The sequence below is a fragment of the Chanodichthys erythropterus genome, chromosome 12 (assembly GCF_024489055.1).
Source record: "Chanodichthys erythropterus isolate Z2021 chromosome 12, ASM2448905v1, whole genome shotgun sequence".
NCBI classification, from domain to species: Eukaryota; Metazoa; Chordata; class Actinopteri; order Cypriniformes; family Xenocyprididae; genus Chanodichthys; species Chanodichthys erythropterus.
The window spans coordinates 53,867,683-53,891,935 of NC_090232.1; the positions used below are offsets into that span (position 1 = coordinate 53,867,683).

The 24,253-nt window shown below is 35.4% G+C and overlaps 1 protein-coding gene across 1 annotated transcript; it reads right to left on the bottom strand.

Moving 5' to 3' along the window:
- Positions 1 to 375: 375 nt before the first annotated feature.
- On the bottom strand, positions 376 to 24,153 carry LOC137032474 (deoxynucleoside triphosphate triphosphohydrolase SAMHD1-like). Its single transcript, XM_067404238.1, has 17 exons — positions 24,122 to 24,153; positions 19,524 to 19,690; positions 14,428 to 14,511; positions 8,161 to 8,255; positions 7,707 to 7,867; positions 5,460 to 5,575; positions 5,086 to 5,157; positions 4,854 to 4,885; positions 2,981 to 3,130; positions 2,789 to 2,889; positions 2,458 to 2,566; positions 2,170 to 2,261; positions 1,388 to 1,500; positions 1,157 to 1,293; positions 973 to 1,065; positions 738 to 842; positions 376 to 540 (listed from the first exon to the last, which is right to left on the bottom strand). The coding sequence occupies exons 1-17, from the start codon at positions 24,151 to 24,153 to the stop codon at positions 376 to 378; spliced, it is 1,824 nt and encodes a 607-aa protein (XP_067260339.1).
- Positions 24,154 to 24,253: the final 100 nt, after the last annotated feature.

The window sequence follows — 24,253 nt, forward strand, 5'->3', positions numbered from 1 at the left end:
ACAAGCCATTGTACCTCTAAAGGTACAATTTTGTACTTTATATTCTGAGAGAGTACAAAATTGTCTCCAAAGGTACAAAACTGTTCTCTTAAGGTACAAAACTGGTCTCTTAAGGTACAAAACTGATCTCTTAAGATACAAATCACAAGGGTACAAATTTGTACCTTTGAGGGTACAGCCCCAGTGACAAGCCATTGTACCCCTAAAGGTACAATTTTGTACTTTATTTTCTGAGAGAGTACAAAATTGTCACCAAAGGTACAAAACTGGTCTCTTAAGGTACAAATCACAAGGGTACAAATTTGTACCTTTGTACCATTGTACCCCTAAAGGTACAATTTTGTACTTTTTTTTCTGAGAGTGTAGTTCAGCTGTCTAGGGAAGTCCAAAATTGTTTGAACACCAGATCTGAAAGCACTTCTCCGCCTCTTCCACCTTCTTCTTCTCCTGCTCCTTATCTTCAGCTGTCTGATCATCAGTTCTTCTGTAATAAACTCTGACAAGCTCTTCATTGAATGTCTTCGGCAGGAAACTGGACAGCTGTAAATACAAGACAACAATCACACCATGTGTTTTCTAAAGATACTTGATCATGAAGTAAATGAACTACAATATAAACTTCACTGAGCCCAACAAGACAAAGCTCAAGCTGCAGTCCAATTAGTTTACTAAAAGCACCATTGTTAAGGAATGAATGGCTCCAATGGCTACAATGGTCTAAATTAAAACATGATTACCTGATAATCTTTAATGGTAGAAGCTTCATTGGGGTTCCTCTTGCTGTAGAAATAGACAGATTCAATGGGGTTTTTGTCCTTCATGCCATGATCCAGATCAACCACCTGAGTAAGAGATGAAATGATCAGCTTAAGGAATTAATTCACTAAACAGTTGTATGTTTTATTTCTGAGCACAACCTGCTTCTTAATCACTTTCAATCTAGTTTAAGCACTGAATAACTACATAACTTACATAAACTGGTAAATCTTCAGCATTCAGAGAAACAGTTGGGTTATCAAGCTTGTACTTCTGTACTGAGGCTTTCCATGTTGTCGACAGCTCTTCCTGAATTTTTAGATTTGAAAGGGTTAGTTAAGTACTGTACAGTAAATACTGTCTTGATAGTCACTAAACCAACATATTTTTCTATACTGACCTTTGACATATTTTTCTCAGTCAGGCGAGCTTCTCCCACAAACTTTGGCAGTTTTCTTCTGACGATCTTGTCCAGAATGTCTCTGGATTTCTTCAGGTTTTCAGCAGTGGAGGACGAGATCTGCTCAAAGATCTCATCTGAGAGAATAAAAAGTATTAACAAATGAATTTCTTCAGACCATTACATTATTTTACTTACAGATAAAAATGGAAAATGATGCTTTCAGCTGACCTGTGAGTTTGCTGTATTCCTCTGCTGTCTTTATGGCTTCAGAAATCTTCAGCATATCTTCAGGTTTTCCTTCATGAAGGTCACGATCAGCTAGAACGAGCGCTTCAGCAAACCTGACACATAGAAAAACAAATGAGTTAGTGTGTTGTACCATGTATGCTGTGGAAACGTAAGTGAAGTGGCCCATGGTCAGAGACAGATTCAGATGTCCTGCAGGCGTCTTGACTTTGTTGTTTTGTTCAATAAAGTCTAATTTTGACTTTTGGAACTCTGGAACTTCATTTGCAAGAAAGAGATTATTTTTTTCCTCAACACTGTCTCACTATATAATGACATGAACACATGAACTTCATCTCCATGTAATAATAAATGTTTTCTTCCATGTTTTAATTTAATCAGTAAATCTATGTTGTGCAGCACTATGTTTGCCAAAAAATGGGTTTGTTTAATTTGAATTTGATTAAAAGATGAATTCATGTTTTATGCCTTCACTTGATTACCAGAATAAAATACACAACAGAAAATTTATTTTTTTTAAAATTATGATTTCAATTGATTAGATATGAGTTTTGATTAATCAAATTCAAGTTAACCATTAAAATTGAGTCTAGAAAAATTAAAACAGGGGGAAAAAATGGAATTTTCATACCAATTTCATAGAGCCTCAAGTGCAGTCAATAGTCTAATGCAGAATTTGTGTAAGGTCATGTAAAGAATAATAAATGAACAAAGGATGTTAAAGTGTGTACAGCGGGACGTTCACTGCAAACAGAGAGACTCACATTTCTTCAATGATGTTGCAGATCTTGTGCTGGTAGGCCTGGCGATGGAGAGTGTATCGGGTGCGAAACATGTCATAAACATTATCTGCCTCCTGTTAGACACACAAACACCAGTGTCACAGATCCCATGATACAATTACTAATTCAACAGCTTTTTATCTTTTTTTTTTTCTTTAGATTTTTCCAAAGAAACAAATCACCACATTTTTAAACACACAGCTGATCAAAAAAGATATTATGAAAATTATATAAATAATGAAATGTCAATTTTTGGGTTGTATCATGTACCTTGTCCCTGAAGCAGATGTGATTTGTCCTGTTCACTTCACAGACTCGAGCAAACTTCAACAAACGCTGATGGTCAAAACTGTTACGAATGCCGAGGTGATGACAGTCTCTGAGAAATGAGTATCAAATACAATAAAATACAATGGATAGATAAATAATATATAAATATCAGCTTGTCTCTGTTTGCATTAGTTCATAGGTGCCTTTATTTGGACCTACTGTGACCTACAAGAGATTAAAACAAGGCTGAATTCAAGCTGTGAATATGGTCTGATATTTGCTACTGTTCTTGTGTTGCCATCAGCCAATCAAAATGTCTAATAATAATTACCGTGCAAAATAGTCCCATTTGTCCACATCAATGCCGTTCTGTTTGTTTGCCACAATCTCATACAGGAACGATTTGTCTTCATCTCTGCCCTCATATGTCCACTGGAAAGAAAAGCATGTCTGTTTCACTTCAACATTTTCCACTAAAGGTATCATTCAGATTTATCAACACATCTGGAGTATCAGTATGAACCTCAGCAGCTGAAGCTTTTGCCCCTTCGATTAACTCTTTAATGAAGAGGACGTCTCTATCATCCAGTTCATGCTCTTTCAACACATCTTCATTCTCAGCCTTCAAACTCTTCACAATGTCATCAAACATCTGCACTGACATCTGCTCATGCTGCAGTAAAGACACAAAGACACATGAGATCTTAAATACATCAAATACAGAGTCCACACAGCAAAAACTCCAGTGTTAAATGAACTCCCCTGGGAGTATATCTGAAACCATACTCAAGAGTGTTAAATGAACACTGAAGTAGTGTTAAAATTAATGAGATAATTAAGTGATTAATTGAGTGATGATTGACCATTATTGGAGACACCAGATGATAACAACTTAAAAACTTAAGGGTCAAGAGCTCAACTAAAACAAACACGGATCTCCATTATTGTGACTCAATTGTGGTTTTCTCCTTTGATTTTGCTTGTTAACATCAGTATCTTCAATAATGGTCAATCATCACTCAATTAATCACTTAATTATCTCATTAACTCTGACACTGCTTCAGTGTTGGTTCTGGGAACATTAAAAATGTTCAGTTTTCTTGACGTTACAGGAACATTTTTATAAGGTATAATGTTCCTCAAAAGTTCTTTCAACTTAATTTTGATCTAAAATTCAACATTGTAGGAACGTTGATTTGTAACATTCCAAGAACATGAAAATGTCCAGTTTCCTTAATGTTAGTAGAATGTTATTTAAAGGTTAGTATGATGTTCCTGAAACATTCTTTCAATCATTCAAACACCTGCTGTGAACAAACACTGAAAGAAAGAGAAATAAGAACACAAACTACAACTTTCTTCAGCCACAGCCTTAGATGAACTGAAGATAAAAGACATTAAATCTCTGAAGATCTGATTCAACAACTCCACAAACAGCATTACCAGCTTCACTTATTACTAACCAGACTGACTTTATTTCTGTCACACGTCTACAGAAGCTCTTATTGAGAATTAACAGAGGTTTAACACGCACAGTTTCTGTCAATCTCATGTTAATCTTGAGTACATATAGAGTAACAATGCTTCCTTCATATCTCCAAAAAGTCTTTAGTTTTATCATATTTATAAAATATAGATACGCTAAACCGAGTCTTTCTAGAAAAAAGACGAGCTCCTGGAGGCGTGCCGTGGGCAGAGTCACGAGCTTTTAATCTTTCCCTCACAACCAAAAACACACTCCTTCGGTGACAGGAGCTGCGTCTCATTTCAGAGGCTGTGTCCTCCGGAGATCACATTTGAAGGCTGAATACTTCATCAAGGATGTCATATTTAAGAAAAGTAACTGTAATAAAACTGACTGGTATTCATTTTGAGGTGTAAAATACTGTAATTCCTTTCTTACTTTGCAATCTAATGGCTATTATTCTTAAACGAGACCAATGATGTATGCAGCCTTCAAAGGGTGCAGCCCCTGAATTGGAACACAGCCATTGTTGAAAAATCTCTCTTCTTCCATATTCTGAATGAAGCGTGTTGATGGGTGTACTCTTGCTCTTGTTCTGGGTGATGTGTGTGTGTATGTTTATCAGAGAAAAGTGCCTATACAAGGAATTTTACTCTTTATTACGTGATAAAGGCCATACCTGAAAAGTGAATTTGCATGAGTTTGCGGAAGTTGCATATTTGCCACAGAAATACTCTGTCATACGTTCAGCTCATGTTTTGAAACTTTGGCCATGTTTAGCATGACGATCTGATGTCTAAGTGTGTCTTATTCAACTTTCAAATAGTTTTGGATGATCTAACACAAATGATTCAAACATCGTTTGAGTTTATTACTTACTTTTTATAAAACCTCTAATGTCAAGAAAACTGGGCAATGTGTTCATTCTCACCTTCCACTTCTCAGGGATTTCATCAGGCAAGCCTAAGAATAAGAAGCAGGACTCAGATGATTTGTAAGTCATATTTTGCACATTACTGAACACTTTCAGGTTCACTTATCAGACATGCACACACAAAACAGAGTTTTATTTATTTATTTATTTATTTAAAACATAATGACATGACTAAGAATTTTTCCACAGATCCTTCTGATTAGAATTAATCTCACACTGACACACTTACCTTTTATTTGTTTAATCTTTTTGGCTTTAGGAATAACCAGACCATCAAATATATGGGAAAATGGACCATGACCTAAAGATAGATAGATAGATAGATAGATAGATAGATAGATAGATAGATAGATAGATAGATAGATAGATAGATAGATAGATAGATAGATAGATAGATAGATAGACAAAAAGTTAAATATATTAAATGCTTAAATATGTGTTTCTGTTACTGATGGTTTTTATCTACTTAGACATTTATTTTAAAATATATTTTTTAAACAAATAATTACACAAAGTAATGAGCAGTACTTAAGAAAAAAATAATAATACAAACATGTGATGATGATTTCAATAATAAATTAATAAAGCATCAGTGTTACTCACCCAAGTCGTGACACAGTCCAGCGATCTGAACACACAGGAAATCCTGTTTGGTGATTTTGAGCTCTGGCTGATTATCATGAAGAATCTTGACCAGACAACCTGCTAAATACGCCACACTAACACACAAACAACACCACTTCATGACCACAAACACTGAATCGAGCAAAAAGATGGTAACGCTTTAGATTACAGCCCGGAAAGTACTGCGTAATTACACCAAATTTACAGCGTAACTTTCAATAATTATAGTGTAACTATACAGTAAGTATGTGTAAGTATAGGGGAACAATATGTAAAGTATCGGGAATAAAGGGGTAACAACCAGGAAAATAACAAATTATTTATACTGTAAATATTTTATAACTAAGGGGTACGTATGACATATAACTAAGGGGTATGTATGACATTACGGGCCGTAAATTAAAGTGGAGCTTGTTACGCTCTTATTTCATATAGTTACAGGGTAAGTAATTAATAAAAAATAAAAAAATAAATAAATAAACGCAAACAGTCATATCACTTGGAAAACTTTATTTGAAAAACAACTTATTTCAAAACAAATTTAAAGTTACAACACTTCTTATTTGTTTCTCTTGCTTGGCTTCCTCCTCCTCTTGTTCCTCTTTTTCTTTCTTTCCACTGATGAATCTTAAGAGGGAATCCCATTTGCTATGCTGTATTATAAGAAAATACAGTACACCCGGAAATGTGCTCACCGTTTACTCATCTTTTACCCTCATGCCATCTGAGATGTATACGACTTTCCTTCTTAAGATGAACACAAAAAGGATTTTAGGAAAAAAATAAATCATCTGGGAACGCTTTATAATGCAAGCTCACGTGTTCCTAAAAGTCGAAGCATCAAACAGCAATAACTACAATAATCCATACGACCCTAATTGATGAATCGATGTCTTCTGAAGTGAAACGATACATATTTGTAAGAAAAATACCAAATATTTTAATATTTTTAAAACTTTCGACCAACTGTCTCCTGCGCGTGCATGCGAGGGTTGAGAGTTCATGCTTGACGTAACTTGAAGCGTGACGTAAGCGTGCCGAGAAACTCACGCAGATGTTGGATGCCGTCAGTTTTTTTATTATTATTTTTTTAGTAATGCTCACAACAAAATACACAGAATAACAGATACTGAGAATGAGAAACAAACAAGACAGAATAACAGAGACGGCAGTTCTCACGCGAGTTTCACACGAATCTGCTTCATGTTGCTCATTACAATATGCTTCGTCAAACGCAAAGTCGACTCTCATGCAGGCGCTGGTGACAGTTGGTCAGAAACGAAAAGATGAATAGCCTAAACCATGAGAAAATTTTGGGGTGTACTGTATTTTCTTATAATACAGAACAGCAACGGGATTCCTTCTTAAGATTCATCAGCTGAGAAACAAGAGCAGGAGGAAGCCAAGCGAGAAACAACAACAACCAAAAAATGGACAAAACTTTCTGTCAGGAAAGTAACTCTTTAGAGTTTGAAATGAAAAGTTGATTTAAAAAAAAATAATAATAAGTGTTGTAGACCTGTTTTTAATAAAGTTGTTTTTCAAATAAAGGTTTCGGAGTCAGTGATATCAGATTGTTTGCATTTTATTAATTACTTACCCTGTAACTATATGAAATAAGAGGGTAACAAGCTCCACTTTAATTTACGGCCCGTAATGTCATACTTACCCCTTAGTTATATGTCATACGTACCCCTTAGTTATAAAATATTTACAGTATAAATAATTTGTTATTTTCCTGGTTGTTACCCCTTTATTCCCAATACTTTACATATTGTTCCCCTATACTTACACATACTTACTGTAGAGTTACACTATAATTATTGAAAGTTATGCTGTAAATTCGTTATAATTACGCAGTACTTTCCGGGCTGTAATCTAAAGCGTTACCAAAGATTTTTGTTTACTTGCATGTCATGTGACCGTTATGCCCTAACAATCAAGTTTTAGCAGGAACAGAGGTGGAAAGTCCAGGGGTCAGAAAGTATGACAGAAAGTATGATGTTGTGTCTCTCTTTTATTCTGTTCTTCTTGTTTCTCTTTCCTTCAATGATTTTGCATATTAATATCAAATGTGGATTTTAATTCTTTACCATCAAACTGAAATGTAACACCTCACATGATGTATGTGTTTAAAAGTTTCTTTCATTTCATGGACATAAGCATGAATGTACTTACTACTTTAAATGACCAAAAATTTCAGCTGTGAATATAAGAATATCTCACCCAAGAGAGTGTTCGAAGCGATTGTGAGAAGCTCCCGGATACACCAGATATGTTCCTCCGAGCTGTTTAATGTGACGGAGTCTCTGAAACTGAGGCGTATCTGTGATCTTCACCAGCAGGGGGTGCAGCTCAATGTGACCATGAATGGGGTCGTTGAAAATCTACAGTTAGCAAAACACACCAGATTATCACTCTAACATGTAAGAGATTTAGTTCAGCATTTTTTTTCCATGAAAGGTGCTTTCTGTTATCCACGAAATATAAAGTACATTCATGCTTATGTCCATGAAATGGAAGAAACTTTTAAACATATACATCATGTGAGGTGTTACATTTAAGTTTGATGGTAAATAATTACAATCCACATTTAATACATATTGGCTGTGAAAAATGAAAAGGTAAGTGAAAAGTTAAATAACATTCATGATGTAATGTTCACGAGTAGTTCGCATACCTTCATTTGTTTTTTTGAGAAGAATAAGGAGTATTTCTTTAAGATGTCTTGCAATTCATCATTAATGATCTCCCATAACTGTTGTTTCTCAGGCTCTGGAATAAAACATTTTATATCCTCAGTACAAAATATATTAATATTATATATATTATATATATATATATATATATATATATATGTATACATATATATATACATATATATATATATATATATATATATATATATACATACATATATATATATATATATATATATATATATATATATATATATATATATATATATATATATATATATATATATATATATATAGTTATGACAGCCTAAAAAAAAAAAAAAATCAAAAGTCAATCAGGTGGTGTTGGTTATGTTTTCACATAATCATTATTTGATCTGAATCACTGAACTCATTTAGAGCCCAATCTCTGAGTTAGATTTACATTATTGATTACAGCAGCACTGTGATTCTACAGCAGAAGATCAGCTTTATCAATATAATCCAAATGATTTCTTAAAAGTTGTTCTCAAAAATAATATATATAGAGAATAAAGGAAATTACTAAGACAATTCAGCTCATAATTTATTCATGCAGCAAACACCGATCCACATGATGGTGACTTAAAATTGTGATTTTCTCCTTTGATTCTGCTTGTTATCATCAGATCACCTTCCTGACACATTTACAGTTTTAAAATCATCACACAATGAATGTCAAAATTAACACAATGAGTGTTGTCCCTAAACTCACACACTGATGTGTAAGAATTTAGCCAATCTGAGTTGTTTTTTTTAACAAATGCTTTTTGACACATTCTTAATGTCTGTGTTTGACACAGTGAATGTGTCAAAATGAACACAAGTGTTGTCCCAAAACACAAGCTCTGATGTTTAAGCCTTTTTTTCTTTTCTTTTTTCTTTTTTTTTTTTTTGACTGGACTTGACAAAGAGACCATTGATCATTTGATCTTCATGTTCAGAAGCAGCACAGGTGTTTTATTTTGTTGTTGTTTTCCTCTTTCCTTCAATGATTCTGCTTGTTAACAGCAGGTGTTCATCACTACTGCTTGATTAATGACTTCATTATCTCATTAACTTCCCTCCTGAATGGTCTTGGTCTTGGAGGGTCTGGTCTTGACTACACCTCTGGTTAATCTTCCTGACACATTCACTGTGTTAAAATCATTGACTCAGTGAATGTGTCAGAATTAACACAACAAGTGTCGTCCCTAAACTCACCCATTGATGTGTAAGAATTTAACACAGTTTGAGTCAATCCTTTCTAAGAGTGTATGTAATTGTCACGGGTGTTTTGGTTTTGTGTTCATGTTTTTGATTTCATGTCTTTTATTTTGTAGTTTGTTTCATGTTGCTTGTTTGTGTCATGTATTGTAAATGTAACCTGCTGTCGGTGAGTGTTTTCGTCAAGTCTGTTCATGTTCATGTCTGCACTAGTTAAGTCAAGTCAAGTCAAGTCAAGTCACGTCACGTCTGTGTTTCTGTTCCTGTTCATATTTTGGATTATTTTCAATAAACTGCACTTGGGTTCATCATTTCACTACGCTCACCTCCAGTAGACTCCATCCTTCATTACAGTAATCCTGAAAAAAACAAAACAAAAAAAAAACATTCCTGTTAAATGTTTTGACATGGACATCATGTTTTATAAACACAATTCTGATTATATTATCAGAGAACAATGTAAATTTATGGCTTTTGTATGAATGTTTGTATGAACACAGCAAAATCTGTAAAATTAACAGCAAATCTATGATTTTACCGCTTGAGATTCAGCAGTGCTTTTGTAAAAATAAAAAAATAAAGAAAACACACACAGACATCAAGAATCAGCATATAAACCTCAACAATAGACAATTCAACTGCATAATTTATTCATGCAGCAATGCATGATGGGAGCCATGGATGAGTTTTGATTTGGTGGCTCCCATCAGGCACTGCAACATGAAGCATTGTCCATTGTTGAAGTTCATACACTGAGTTTTGATGTCTGTGTTTGTGTTTTTCTTCTTTTTTTTTAAATAAAAAGAATATAAAAGCACTGCTGGATCTCAAGCTGTAAATCTCATCATTAAAATATAACTATTATGATCATATTTTCTCTTGCCATAACAAATGCTTTACAAAAAAATAAATAAAAAAAAAATAAAAAATAAATAAATAAATATATATATATATATATATATATATATATATATATATATATACAATCTGTAGTGCTTTTCACAATACAGATTGTTTCAAAGCAGCTTCACAGTGATAAAAGGTAGACATTGTTTTGGCTTCACAGCAGCTCTAAGAAAATATTATTATCAAGCTAAAGTAGGTTTTGATTGAATCACTTCTGTTGTAAAAAATATTTATTAACTTAGCTTAAATGACACCTTTCCTACTGAAAACCAAAGACCTTTAATGGCGTTCATTTACGAGTTTAGCCTATAGCTTTGTGCATTTAAAAGTGTTTGTGTGCAGAAGCTTAATCTTTTTTAAAACTTTATATTGCCAAATTACTTATCTGGTATTCAATTAATTATCTCATTAATTTCAGCTCCGGGTGTGTGTTCACGGTGTGTGTGTGTTCACTGCTGTGTGTGTGCACTTGGATGGGTTAAATGCAGAGCACAAATTCCGAGTATGGGTCACCATACTTGGCCACATGTCACTTCACTTTCACTTTCACTTTCACTTGTTTGTTCATTTGTCTTTTTCTCTAATATTCTAATGTGAGGTACTGAGCTTCAGTTGGATGTGTATTGATATTGATCACACACTTCAGAACAAGAAACACAAACACCTCAGAATCGAGTAGATCTTGTTCTTCTGTTTAATGAAGGACCATATAATCAGCTGTGCTTATATATTTACATTCACTTTCACAGCTACTTTACACTTTCTGTTTTGTCATTTGTCAGAGTAAAATGGACCTAAACTATTAATTAGTTAAATAAACTGAGATAAAAAAAAATACAGTGCATAAAAAGTGAAGCATCTAATGAGTCTTTTGAACAGAACGGTAGCTTCTGTAACCTCATACCGTGTTGCACACAGAGGCAGTGTTTTCTGCTGGCACATATGATATTTTTTTTTTTCCATCACACACTCACACTCCCTACTTTTGTTTCCACATTACACAATTTCCTAATATACACAGTGTCAACAAATGAGAACAGTGTATTCCATCAAATAAAGACTTTAACTCACTTTAATCAGACTATAATGCTCTATGAACATATTGTACAAGAAATTAAAGTATCTGCCATACCTCTTCTATAAACTCTGTCAACAGCATCGTAACAGTCATCAAACAATGACATAATGTTACTGGACACAAACACCCTAAGCAGATATTATTCAGCTCTCTCTACAAACAACATTGAGCACTCTATGTACAATACTTTATAAAGAGATGAAGACATTTCTTTTATAAACAAGTAAATGTTTTTGTATCTGTTATTTTTTTGAATAGTAGATTGCTCTTTGGGTTTTATTAGACAAGCTATTGCTTACATTGACTTGGACATATCTGCATTACATCTAAACACTGGAATATCACAGGCCTTTATATAATATATTTCAAAGAAAGCATTTAATTTCTAATCCAGATGTACACTGTAAAACAAATGCCAGGGATTTACAGGATTAAAGAGAACTATTTTACAACAAATTATAGAAAATGTACAGTGAAATAAAGGCATGCTGGGTCATTTTCTCATGATTTACTGCTAATGTACATCAGAATGATGCTGACATCACAGTACTTTACTGCTCTTGTTTCACTGTGAATGCAAGAAATTATATTTTTTATTACTGTAATTGTTTTGAAGTTGTTTTTGAAGATTGTTTATTATCAGTGTTATTTCCGCATAAAGATTAACCAATATCTTATTTCAAATTCATAATTGTTTGTAGATGGATATTTCATGATATTAAGCAGATGCTGAGATTTAATGTTAAAAAAGGTTTGACATCATCCTACAACACAAGATTTATTTCTACCATCAAATAACACCTCGACATACAAAACACAACAATGATGACACTTAATAAATGATAATAATAAAACAGATCAGTTCTGAACATTACAAAATAAACTACACAAACGGCTAAAAGTGAACCAAAAGTAAGTTGAGCAGCACAGATAAAACCAAGAAGAATCAAGAAACTCCACAGCATCATCTATTCATGCCGCACTGCATGCTGGGTACCTTCATAGTACATATGCACTGTAGAAAACAATATTTTTTTTCAATACTGTAAGCTCACTTTTACAGTACAATATTATAAACTTAACTGAAATTGGCAGTAAAGTACTGTAATGTTTTTACAAGAAATGTCCAAGAGTGCAGATATAGATACAATATAAGTCCTACTGTGAAATTACTGTGAATGTAATGCAATTATTAACCTGGAGTATACTGTAATTCCACACTAAAATGTTTCACAGTGTAAGAATGGTTCATTGATTGCTTTTCAAAGCCTTTGTGTTCAGAACTGAAAGTGAGAGAAAGATCAAGAGGAGAGATAATCTTCCACACATCAGGACAAATGGGCATGAATTCAAATATATCTTGTCCTTGGGGCAGTTTCCTCACAGGATCTTTGTATCTGATCTAAACCTAATGTCCAGTGTTTGCATGTGATTTCCTCACACAGTAATACAGTTCCATACATTGACCTGCTGAGCAGCCACAACTTTGACAGTCAAACTTCTGAGAGCATGCAATGCAAATATTTAATTTATTAATCAAATGTTTATTCTCCTGAGGATGAATGACTGCTGTTTGTAATTGTGTGTTAAAGGAAATGCATGTTTATACATGTAAATATAAAAATGAGCTGCTGGACACATCTGACCTCCAGAATTCTCTCATGTCACGCATCTGCTCCAGTCTCTGCTCTGAAACAATCCAGTGATGGCCTTAGAAACATGTCTTACATGTTGTTTCACATTATTATTATTAATAATAATAATAATAATAATAATAATTATTACTATTATTAGATATGCTTTAAAGCTCAATTTGTGATACAATACACATACAAATTGTGCACTTTCTTCTTTAAACAAACACATTTTATGTGTGTTTCCTGCTGTCTGGAGCCAAAGATTCCACAAGACATCTAAATGTGTCAAGTCAAGTCACCTTTATTTCTATAGCGCTTTTTACAATGCAGATTGTGTCAAAGCAGCTTTACATTGATAACTGGTACATAATTTTTGCTGCACAGCAGCTCTTAAAGAATAGTGTCAATGCAGGCAGATCAAAGCACTGTTGAATATCAAATGTCAAGTGTGTGTCAAATGTGTGTGCCTGTGGTTTAGAGGAGCATGTGTGAATATTTTATATGCTGTTTGTGTCTGCTGAGAAACATTTGTAATGTGGAAGATAAAATGACTATCTTTGTGGAAAGTGAGTATCTTTGAAGAAGCTGAATTATGCAGGTTTTTCCTCTTGAACTTGTGCTACAGAGACCTCAGCTTCACACAGCTCAACTCTTTATGGATAACTAGCGCTTTATGTTGCTGAGATAAATCGTTACATCAATCATAATTTCAGTAGAGGCTAATTTTGCACAGAAGAACCAGATTTGAATGTATTTGTCATGCATGTGTGTGGACTGTGTCACTTTCTTCATTTTCAAGAAACATCACACATTATTTTATTTACTCTTTTGTGCCATATTTACAGGATATACAGCTCAACCTGTATTTGAATGTCATTTACATACATGAAAATTTAATTTTAAAATGTTCAATCATAATATTTAAAATAATCATTAAAAAACACACTTTAAAACAGCAATATGTGCGGGCATCAGTGAAATTTGAGTTGTCTTTAACAAGGACAAATAGGTTGTATTTTTACTCTTTTTAACTTTGGCTGCATTTTTTTACTCTATTAAATCATAAGTAAGCACTGGAATAAAATCATGGGTTTTCAGTAATGCAGAGAAGATGACACATATGCGCACAAGTTAAAATCAATTTATAAAAGACAAATTACTCGTTCACTTGGTTTGTAATAAAACTACAGAAGTGGAAAGTAAGCATGTTCACACTAATATTGCAACATAAATTATACTGTACATGACAAGTGTTAATTTAACACTGTACAGTAGAACAGTTGTGTGGCCTAATGGATAGAGAGTCGGATTTGTAACCCAAAGGTCATGGGTTCGAGTCTCAGGTCTGGCAGGGATTGTCGGTGAGGGGAGTGAATGTCCAATGCTCTTTCCACCCTCAATACCACGACTGAGGTGAGACCCTTGAGCAAGGAACCGTACCCCCAACTGCTCTCCGGCTGCCGCTGCATTGGCTGTTAGACATCCTCCTGTTAGACATACAAACATCATTGTGTAAAAGTTCACATAATGCAATGCTCACATTAAATCCCACGTTTATTAAGATTTTATGATTAAACGTCAAGCATGCAAAACTTGGGCAAACACAGACAACTCTAGCATTGATAACTCAACCCTGCATCCTATTCATCATAAAACTGAAACACAGTCAACTAAACACAGGTCACTTTTAAATTGTAGGGCTGTCGATCAGCATGACCGCGGTGTTTTTTCAAATGTGAAGATACTGTTTTACATGGATTTTCACACATGAGTGAAGTACAGAACAATGCTTATAAACATTTCATTTGCAGATATTTTACACTATTTCTGAATGTAATAATAATATGCATCATGTTCAACAATGCAGTTTTGACCAATGTGACTTATTTTCTGGAAACCCTAGTGTGTGAGATTATCATTTTTTCTTTACAATAATCTTTGCTACAAATGATGTGTTCTTGCAAACACTGTTACAAAATAACTCAAACTGACCAGCTAAATAAAACAATGATCACCATAATGGTGACTAAACATTTCCAATAAAACATCAACACCTATCCAATTCATCAGGTCTTTCTGTCTGATTCAGAATTGTTATTCCTAGCCCTAACTAAATCAATATAATTTAAAAAATAAAAGCAGTCATTCTACACTCACATAGTTTTTGTTCTCCTTTTTGACACAATTTGTATTGTGTTGTTCAAACTGAAATGCAAGTCAAGTCAGCAGCTCTTCAAGAATAGTGTCAATGCAGGCAGATCAAAACACTGTTGAATATCAAATGTCAAGTCCCCAACTAAGCAAGCCAAAGGCAACAGCGGCAAGGAACCCAAACTCCATCAGGTGACATCAGATGGCAAACAGGTGTTAAAATGGAGAAAAAAACCTTGGGAGAAACCAGGCTTAGTCGGGGGGCCAGTTCTCCTCTGGCGAACAGTGCTTTGTTACGAATCAGGTTGCTATCATAAGTCTGATAGGATCGCAACAATCAAAGTATTTATTTAAGTTCCATCCAGTTGAGGATCGTATTCATCACGCCGGTATGGACGGTCTGTTGAGGAACTGTGGCACTGGCTGTCGTGTTGATGATGTCTTCACAATGGATGATCTAGTCGACTCGATCTCTGCTGATACTTCAGGGCTGCGTTGTGGTCGTGTCAAGGTGCCGGTCCTCGGTCTCAGCTGGATACGGCCCAGATCCGGTTGACTACGGTAAACCTTGGGATAAACAGAAAGACTAATATTAGCATAGATGCCATTCTTTTTATGATGTAACGAGTACATCTGGTGTTATAGGAAGTGTTCCCGGTTCCGGCTGACCTAATTTATGCAGCCTAATAATCCTTTAACGGATTTGAAAATATAAATTGATAATGTGTTATGTGTATGCCAGGTTAAAGAGATCTGTTTTTGGTCTAGATTTAAACTGACAGAGTGTGTCTGCATCCCGAACAATGCTAGGAAGATTGTTCCAGAGTTTGGGTGCCAAATAGGAGAAGGATCTACCGCCTGCAGTTGATTTTGATATTCTAGGTATTATCAGCTGGCATGAATTCTGAGATCGCAATAAATGTGAAGGACTATAATGATTTAAGAGCTCGCTCAGGTACTGGGGAGCTAAACCATTTAGTGCTTTGTAAGTAATTAGCAAGATTTTAAAATCTATACGATGTTTAACAGGAAGCCAGTGCAGTGTTGACAGAACTGGGCTAATATGGTCATACTTCCTAGTTCTAGTAAGAACTCTAGCTGCTGCATTTTGTACGAGCTGTAGTTTATTTATCAAGCGGGAGGAACAACTACCCAGTAGAGCGTTACAGTAATCTAGCCTCGAGTTCATGAACGCATGAACTAACTGTTCTGCATTTTTCATTGAGAACATATGTCGTAGTTTAGATATATTTTTAAGATGGAAGAATGCAGTTTTGCAGATGCTAGTAACATGGCCTTCAAATGAAAGATTGGTATCAAAGAGCACACCCAGGTTTCTAGCTGACGACGAAGACTTAACAGAGCAGCCATCAAGTGTTAGACAGTATTCTAGGTTATTACATGAAGTAGTTTTCGGTCCAAAAAGTAGAATCTCTGTTTTTTCTGAATATAGTAGTAGGAAATTACTAGCCTGATGTAGTCATACTCAATTCTAGTTCGAATATGAGTCTGATACTGCTCCATTGGGCTTTTATTATGGGGGCGTATTTCAACCGATCCAGGAAAGACCTCAATTGGATAGACCTACAACCAATCAGAGCTACAGAGTAAGTGACGTATGTTGAGCGACGCATAGTTGTCAACAGAACTCTTCTTAGCGACCATCGGGGCCAGCTGATAAATCAAACTTTTGCCGAATCCCGTAGGAAGGACGGCAAAGACATCTTTCCCATCGACAAATGCCTTGATCGCGGTCCTCTGTTCCTCTTTTAAAATTAATGTGCTGTCGATATCTTCTATAATGGACGCGATGGCGGAATCTACACATCTCAGTTCTTCAACAACAGCCATCATTGTTGTAAACTAATTGACCTTTTCGCAAAGGGCATAATTACTCTTCTACGGATCGAGTCCAGACCGAACTCCCCGACCTCAAAATGTTGTGGGCGGGGCTAAGTTCGGCTGGCATCCAGGCTAGGAAATTACTGGTCATCCAATTTTTTATATCAGCTATACATTCTGTTAATTTAGCGAATTGGAAAGTTTCATCAGGGCGTGAAGAAATATAGAGCTGAGTATCATCAGCGTAACAATGAAAACTAACGCCATGCTTCCTAATGATATCTCCCAAGGGTAGCATGTACAGAGTGAAAAGCAACGGACCTAGTACTGAGCCTTGCGGTACTCCATATTTAACTTGTGATTGATATGACCTCTCATCATTTACTACTACAAACTGATAACGGTCAGATAAGTATGATTTGAACCATGCCAATGCAATTCCACTAATGCCAACATAGTTTTCGAGTCTATTTAATAGAATATTGTGATCAATAGTGTCAAACCTACCCACTGAGCAAATTACGTCCAGAAGACGTCTTTTGAGGTCTTGTCTCAGGTTGAAAAGACGTCCACTGAGGGGCCAGAATGAAAGTTTTTATGACGTCTTTTTTGACGTCTTCTGGACATCCGATATAGACGAACACGCAGAATCACCAAAGGAGAAAAATCACAATTTTTAAGCCACCATCGTGGAGATGAGTGTTTGCTTTAGTTGGGCTCTTGTCCCTTGACTTATAATATTAGAATTTGTTTGGGCTGTTGACTCAGTCATAACAGCCAGACAAGTAAAGACAAATGATCAGGTGTTGGTTATGTTTTCTCATAATCATTATTTGATCTGAATCACTGAACTCATGAAGAGCTCAATATCTGAGTTAGATTTACATTATTGATTACAGCAGAACTGTGATTCTACAGCAGAAGATCAACTTTTACAATATGATTCAAATGATTTCAGAAAAGGTGTGTTGAACAAAAAAGAAGTATTCATTTTAGGCACACACAGACATCAAGAATCAGCCCGTGAATCTCAACAGTGGTGACCATCAAAAAGCATGTTGCAGTGCATTCTGGGAGCCACCAATCAAAATTCATCCATGGCTCCCATAATGCATTGCTGTATGAATAAATTATGAGCTTAATTGTCTTAGTAATTTCCTTTATTCTCATATTTTATTTTGTTCTGTTTATGCGACTTTTTAGTAGCTTGTTTTCTAATGTTCAGAGTTGATCTGTTGATCAGAATATGTTGCTTGTCACCGTCATTGAGATTCACAGGCTTATTCTTGATGTCTGTGTGTGCCTAAGAGAAAGATTTTTTTATCATGTGAAATCCTTTATATTATATTGATAAAGCAGATCTTGTGCTGTAGAATCACAGTGCTGCTGTAATCAATAATGTAAATCTAACTCAGAGATTGGGCTCTAAAGGAGTTCAGTGATTCAGATCAAATAATGATTATGTGAGACCATAATCAACACCTGATCATGTCTCTTTACTGGCTGTTATGACTCAGTTACAACAGCCCAAACAAACTCTAATATTAATAAGGCAAGGGTCAAGAGCCCAGCTAAAGCAAACACTCATCTCCACGATGGTGGCTTAAAAATTGTGATTTTTCTCCTTTGGTTATTCTGCGTGTTCGTCTATACAGGTGTCCAGAAGACGTCAAAAAAAGACGTCATAAAAACTTTCATTCTGGTCCCTCAGTGGACGTCTTTTCAACCTGAGACAAGACCTCAAAAAGACGTCTTCTGGATGTAATTTGCTCAGTGGGTATATATATATATATATATACAACCACGATCTGATGATAAGAGCAAATCATTAGTAACTCTAATGAGAGCAGTCTCAGTACTATGGTACGGTCTAAATCCTGACTGGAAATCCTCACAGATACTATTTCTTTCTAAAAAGGAACATAGTTGTGATGAAACTGCCTTTTCTAGTATTTTTGACAGAAAAGTTAAATTTGAAATCGGCCTGTAATTGACTAATTCTCTAGGATCAAGTTGTGGTTTTTTAATAAGAGGTTTAATAACAGCCAGCTTAAAGGTTTTTGGCATGTATCCTAGTGAAAAGATGAATTAACAATATTAAGAAGAGGATCTATGACCTCTGGAAGCATCTCTTTCAATAGCTTAGTCGGTATAGGGTCTAACAGACATGTTGTTGATTTTGATGATTTAACAAGTTTAGACAATTCTTCCTCTCCTAAAGCAGTAAATGAAATGATTTTTTCTTCAGGGACACTACAATGCACTGTCTGACACAATACTGTAGTAGACGGTTGCATGGTTATAATTTTTTCTCTAATATTATCAATCTTGCAAGTAAAGAAGTTCATAAAGTCATTACTGCTGTGCTGTTTGGAAACACCAGAAGTTGAATTTGACTGTTATCTTGTAGAGTGATCTGTAATCAATACAAGGCTGCAAGCCTCTGTCCTTCTTAGCAACAAAGAAGAAGCTGGACGCAGCAGGGGAAGTAGACAGGCGTTGTAACCTTGTGATAGAGCCTCAGTGATGTATTCTTCCATGGCCCTCTCCTCCGGGATGGACAGGGAATAGATTGTCCCTCTGGGAACTGGCTCACCGGGGATGAGATCTATGGCACAGTCCCATGGCCGATGGGGAGGCAGCTTGGAGGCCTTCTTCGGACAGAAGACGTCACTGAAGTGGAAGTAACAGTCAGAAATATCAATAGATCGTTTTTCCAATGGACTCTCAATAGATGTAACACATGACAAAATGTACAATTGTCAATACAACTGAAAAATGTGAGAGAAGATCTCATAAGCTCACTTAAAGGTGCCCTAGAACCCTTTTTCACAAGATGTAATATAAGTCTAAGGTGTCCCCTGAACGTGTCTGTGAAGTTTCAGCTCAAAATACCCCATAGATTTTGTAGGAACTGTGGACGAACCAGACAAATGAATCATTCAGATGATTCTTTCAAAACATAATTCTAATTCAGAATTGAGGTTCCGGCTCCGGCCCGTCTGCAGATAAAGCCAGGCTGATTACTTTTACGACACATGCTTCCTGATAGTAGAAGAAGCGACATACCAAAGGGTCACCCAAGAAGACAGAGAGACAATCCAGACCCTTTTGTTTCCTTACTTCACAGGAAAGCCAAAGAGACTGTTGAACAAATAAAACTGCTTCAAAATTGTTCCAACAATTTTAACGGACTTATCAAACATCTTTTAACTACATACATTTTGCATTATGTGTCCACAAGTACTACCTGTAAACAGTTAGGCTTTAGAACACTCACAATTCATGTAAATGTGTTAACTCTTGACTGAATGACTGAAAGTATGCCCTTATTTGGACTTAATTTGATTCTTTCCCCCTTTCCTATATCCTGACTTGAATGAAATCTGTTTAAAATGTATTGTATTCCATTTAATAGAAATTATGTTAAAATGGCACTCTCTGCTGAAGCAGAAACAGGATGTAACACTTATGTTTTATGGGGGGCAGAGGAAGGCCCTCTTGAAACAGGACAATGTCTGATTGGCCAGGACTCCTCAGAGGGGTGACAAACAACTAAGTTTAAATGATCATATTGCAAGATAGTGAACGGGAGAAGTTGGTTAGTAAACGAGAAAGGAGTTGGTTCTGTTCTGGAAAAGAAGCCGAGACAAGTACCAAAAACAATGGAGTGACAAGAAGAACAGACAAGCCGCTCATTCAAGCCATCCAACCTTTACTCACTTTTCTTTTCTTTACTTAATTTTCCTTTACCGCTGAAAGTCTTGTGTCCTAAGTTTCGCCACAAAGTTCAACCAACGACTTTTGCCGCTTCAACTCCAGCGACAAAGAGACTTCCTTCATTGTTCCACACGGACCTGATCTGGACCAATCATCGACTTGGGAAACCCCTCTCTGCACGACGAGGGAAATTCACCTTTAAGTCAACGCAAGCAAGTACCTCCAGATGAAAACTGAACTGGTGCATTTAAATGAATGATTCATGGTTCGTTCTGGTCTTTGAAATGCATTGATAGAAATTCGGTTAATCAGATCTCTCTCTCTCTCTCTCTCTTTCAAAACTCTTTCTCTCTCATTTCCTTCTTACTGCAACGCGTATGAATGTGTGTGTGTATGTGCGTGCCTTTGTGTTAGATTAGTTTGTGTTAGAATAAATAAAATTTCTTGTAGATTTTAAAAGGAAAGTGTCTTGTATTATGTGCTTTATGATTTAATGTCTTAAACTGTCGATTTCAAGTTACCGTGCTCTAATCAGTGTTTTCACGATTGTTGGATATTTATATCCGTTACAAGAGCTTATTACGGCTCGAGCAAATGAACGCTGGACGAATCAGTTGCTCGGTCGTAATCTAAACAACTCTTTATTCATTTGAGCTCATTTTACTTCCTAGGGTGTTTTCCCTACAGTAATGGTGGAGAATGCGGGCAGTTTAATCTAAATTTGGAGCACATATCAAGTCATTTTTCTTTTTATCAACGCAAATTATTAAACCCCTCAGTGTTTGTGTGACGTATGCAGCGCGGTGCGGTCCGTTTGAACGAGTGCCTGAATGAGTGAGAGCTGTAACCCCAGTCTGCTGTCTTGTCTCTAAACTCCAGTCTGCACAGTAAATTTCAGATCTATGATATCACAATAAGGTAAGAATTAAGCGTGTTCCTTAAATTCTAAAATGCCTTGTTTATAGCTATCCTGATGTCTGCGTGTTCCAGCGTCATTCAAATAGCTATAATAACGTTATTGTGTATCAGAGAGCTGAATTGAAACTAAACTGCAATAGTTAAGATACCTCTGTGTAGGACGAATACTCTCCTCACAGAACGGCAAGATTGAGCGTGTTCCTCGATCTGTTTCTAAAACTATATATTTATAGCTAAAGTGTCAGTGCGTGTTCCACTGTACTCAATCTGCTATTTTCTCCTTTGTTAAACAGTAACGCTATACGCTTGCTTGTTTTATATAGCTAAACTGATTATAGTGCATGTTCCACTGTACTCAATCTGCTATATTTTCCCTTCGTTAACCAGTAACGCTATACGCTTGCTTGTTTTATATTTATAGCTAAACTGATTATAGTGCGTGTTCCACTGTACTCAATCTGCTATATTCTCCCTTGCTAAACGCTATACGCTTGCTTGTTTGAGCTCGTGTAACACTACGTGTGTACGAGCACAATTTAATGGGAAGTGATTTGAAACTGATCAAGTGAAGCTTTTGAACCTGTTATATTTTGCGTGCACATAGAGACCCGCCGAGGTCGCGATTTTTCATCTATTACAGCAGAAGCTATCACTTTAAGTTTAAGCCCCACGTCGTAAAACAGCTACGAGTGGTGTCTCTTATTTATAGAGTTGAAATGCGCCGACATTTCACGTAATGCTTGATTGTACGTGCATGTGTCTTTCATTTGTACAGTTACATGTATTTGATGTAATTCACATGTTCGCCACTATCATTTTGTTTGGTCGCCATAGTTACAGTCGTGGCACGGAAGTCTTAACCAACGCTTCCGGAAGAACGTCATTGTAAACAAACCGCACAGTGTTGCTAAGTTAACCTCTGTAGTTTTTACATTGAAGTTCGTATGCTAAAGCCTTTAGCCTCAAAGCTAATCTAGTTAACATCGTGTGAACGCAGTGTCTGTTTTAGCAACTATAAAGTGATTTAACCACTTAAAACACTTTAACTTTATGTACACTTGTTGGTCTCTCCTTTATACTTTCCCTTTTAACTTTCTCACTTATTACTTTACCTATATTTTACTTGAAAGGGAAAATATTGGTTTACAATTAATAATTGCCTTACCTGCATTTGACTTGAAAAAGAAATACTGGTTTACAATTTTTAATTGTCAAATTTGAATTTAATAAAACCAATTAAATTTAAATTGAAATCCTACGTTTTCCTAGAAAGTAATTTTAAATGATCTCAACATTTCCAAATTTCCATTATTTCTAATTTCATAATTTTCATAAATCTAAAATACTATTTTAGATCGAATTACTTTAGGTATGAATAAGCCTTGAACTTTAGAAGTTTAAGCAAACTTATTCCACCAAAGTTTTTCCTAATTTTGACTCACATTTGCTCATTGTTTTATTGCGTTATCTTTCTTTTCTTTCTTGGTTATTCACTTAGCCACTCTATTTTATTTATTCATTCACCTCTGTTTAATTCCCTTTTCCTTATTTCATCCTTTCATTTTCTTACCTTTTTCCTTTCCTCTTTGTATTCTAGCTTAGGAACGACACACCTGAGCCTTTTTAGGAGACATTGATAACTTATTACGAGTTTCAAACCAATCAGAGACAACACTCTCTTACTAAAATTTTATTCTCATGTGTTAGTTGTTCATCAACTACCAATTCTATACTCGTAATTAGACAAAGGCTTCAGAGCCATTTGTGGATCCGGTCTCCTTCCTTCTCCTTTCCTTTTCCTCACGTCTTTCCTGTTCTCTCCTGCTTTCTTCCATCCTATTCTTCACATTTATAGGGATCAAGCTTGGACGAACCATCAATCAATTCTAAAGAAAGAGAAACACAATCTTTCCAAAGAAACAATTCATTAGGTTTTTGATTATAATCAAACCCTTTTGTGTTCTCCATACTCCCTGCATTTGTAAACGCAATTTAAATTTTGACATTTCCTCCAAGAACATTTAACAGAGATAAGTGTTGAGCAACCGTTGCCTTCACAGCATCCCTGGTAAGCGGTTCAACTGAAGGTGTGTGGTGTCAATCCTGTCAAACTAAGAAAAGAGGTATCAGCATTATTATTGTCTTATTGTCCTTGCGAACATAAACAATAATATATATATTTTCTTTTCTTTTATTTTAGAAACAGCTTTTCATTAATAGAAAATATTTATTTTAAATAAATATTTCTCTAAATTGAAAAAAAAACCCTTACAATTTGTTTTAACATTTTCTCTCTTTTCCCTTTCTCAGTTGAGTGACAAAGTCTTCACATCACGAGTTGAAAACAGTTTTTCATTAATAGAAAATATTTATAGAAAATATTTCATCTATTGAAATTTGTTTTAACTTTTTCTCTTTCTCTCTCTTACTCAGTTGAGTCACAAAGCCTTCTCATCACTAGCCTACCTGTCTACACTCTGAGACCAACACGTAGCCATCACACTTCACGATTGGTGTACATTCACTGAAACGACAATTAGCTGTTCCACCACATAGGCTTACACCCCACACAGATCTGTGTCAGTCTCTTCTCCCCAG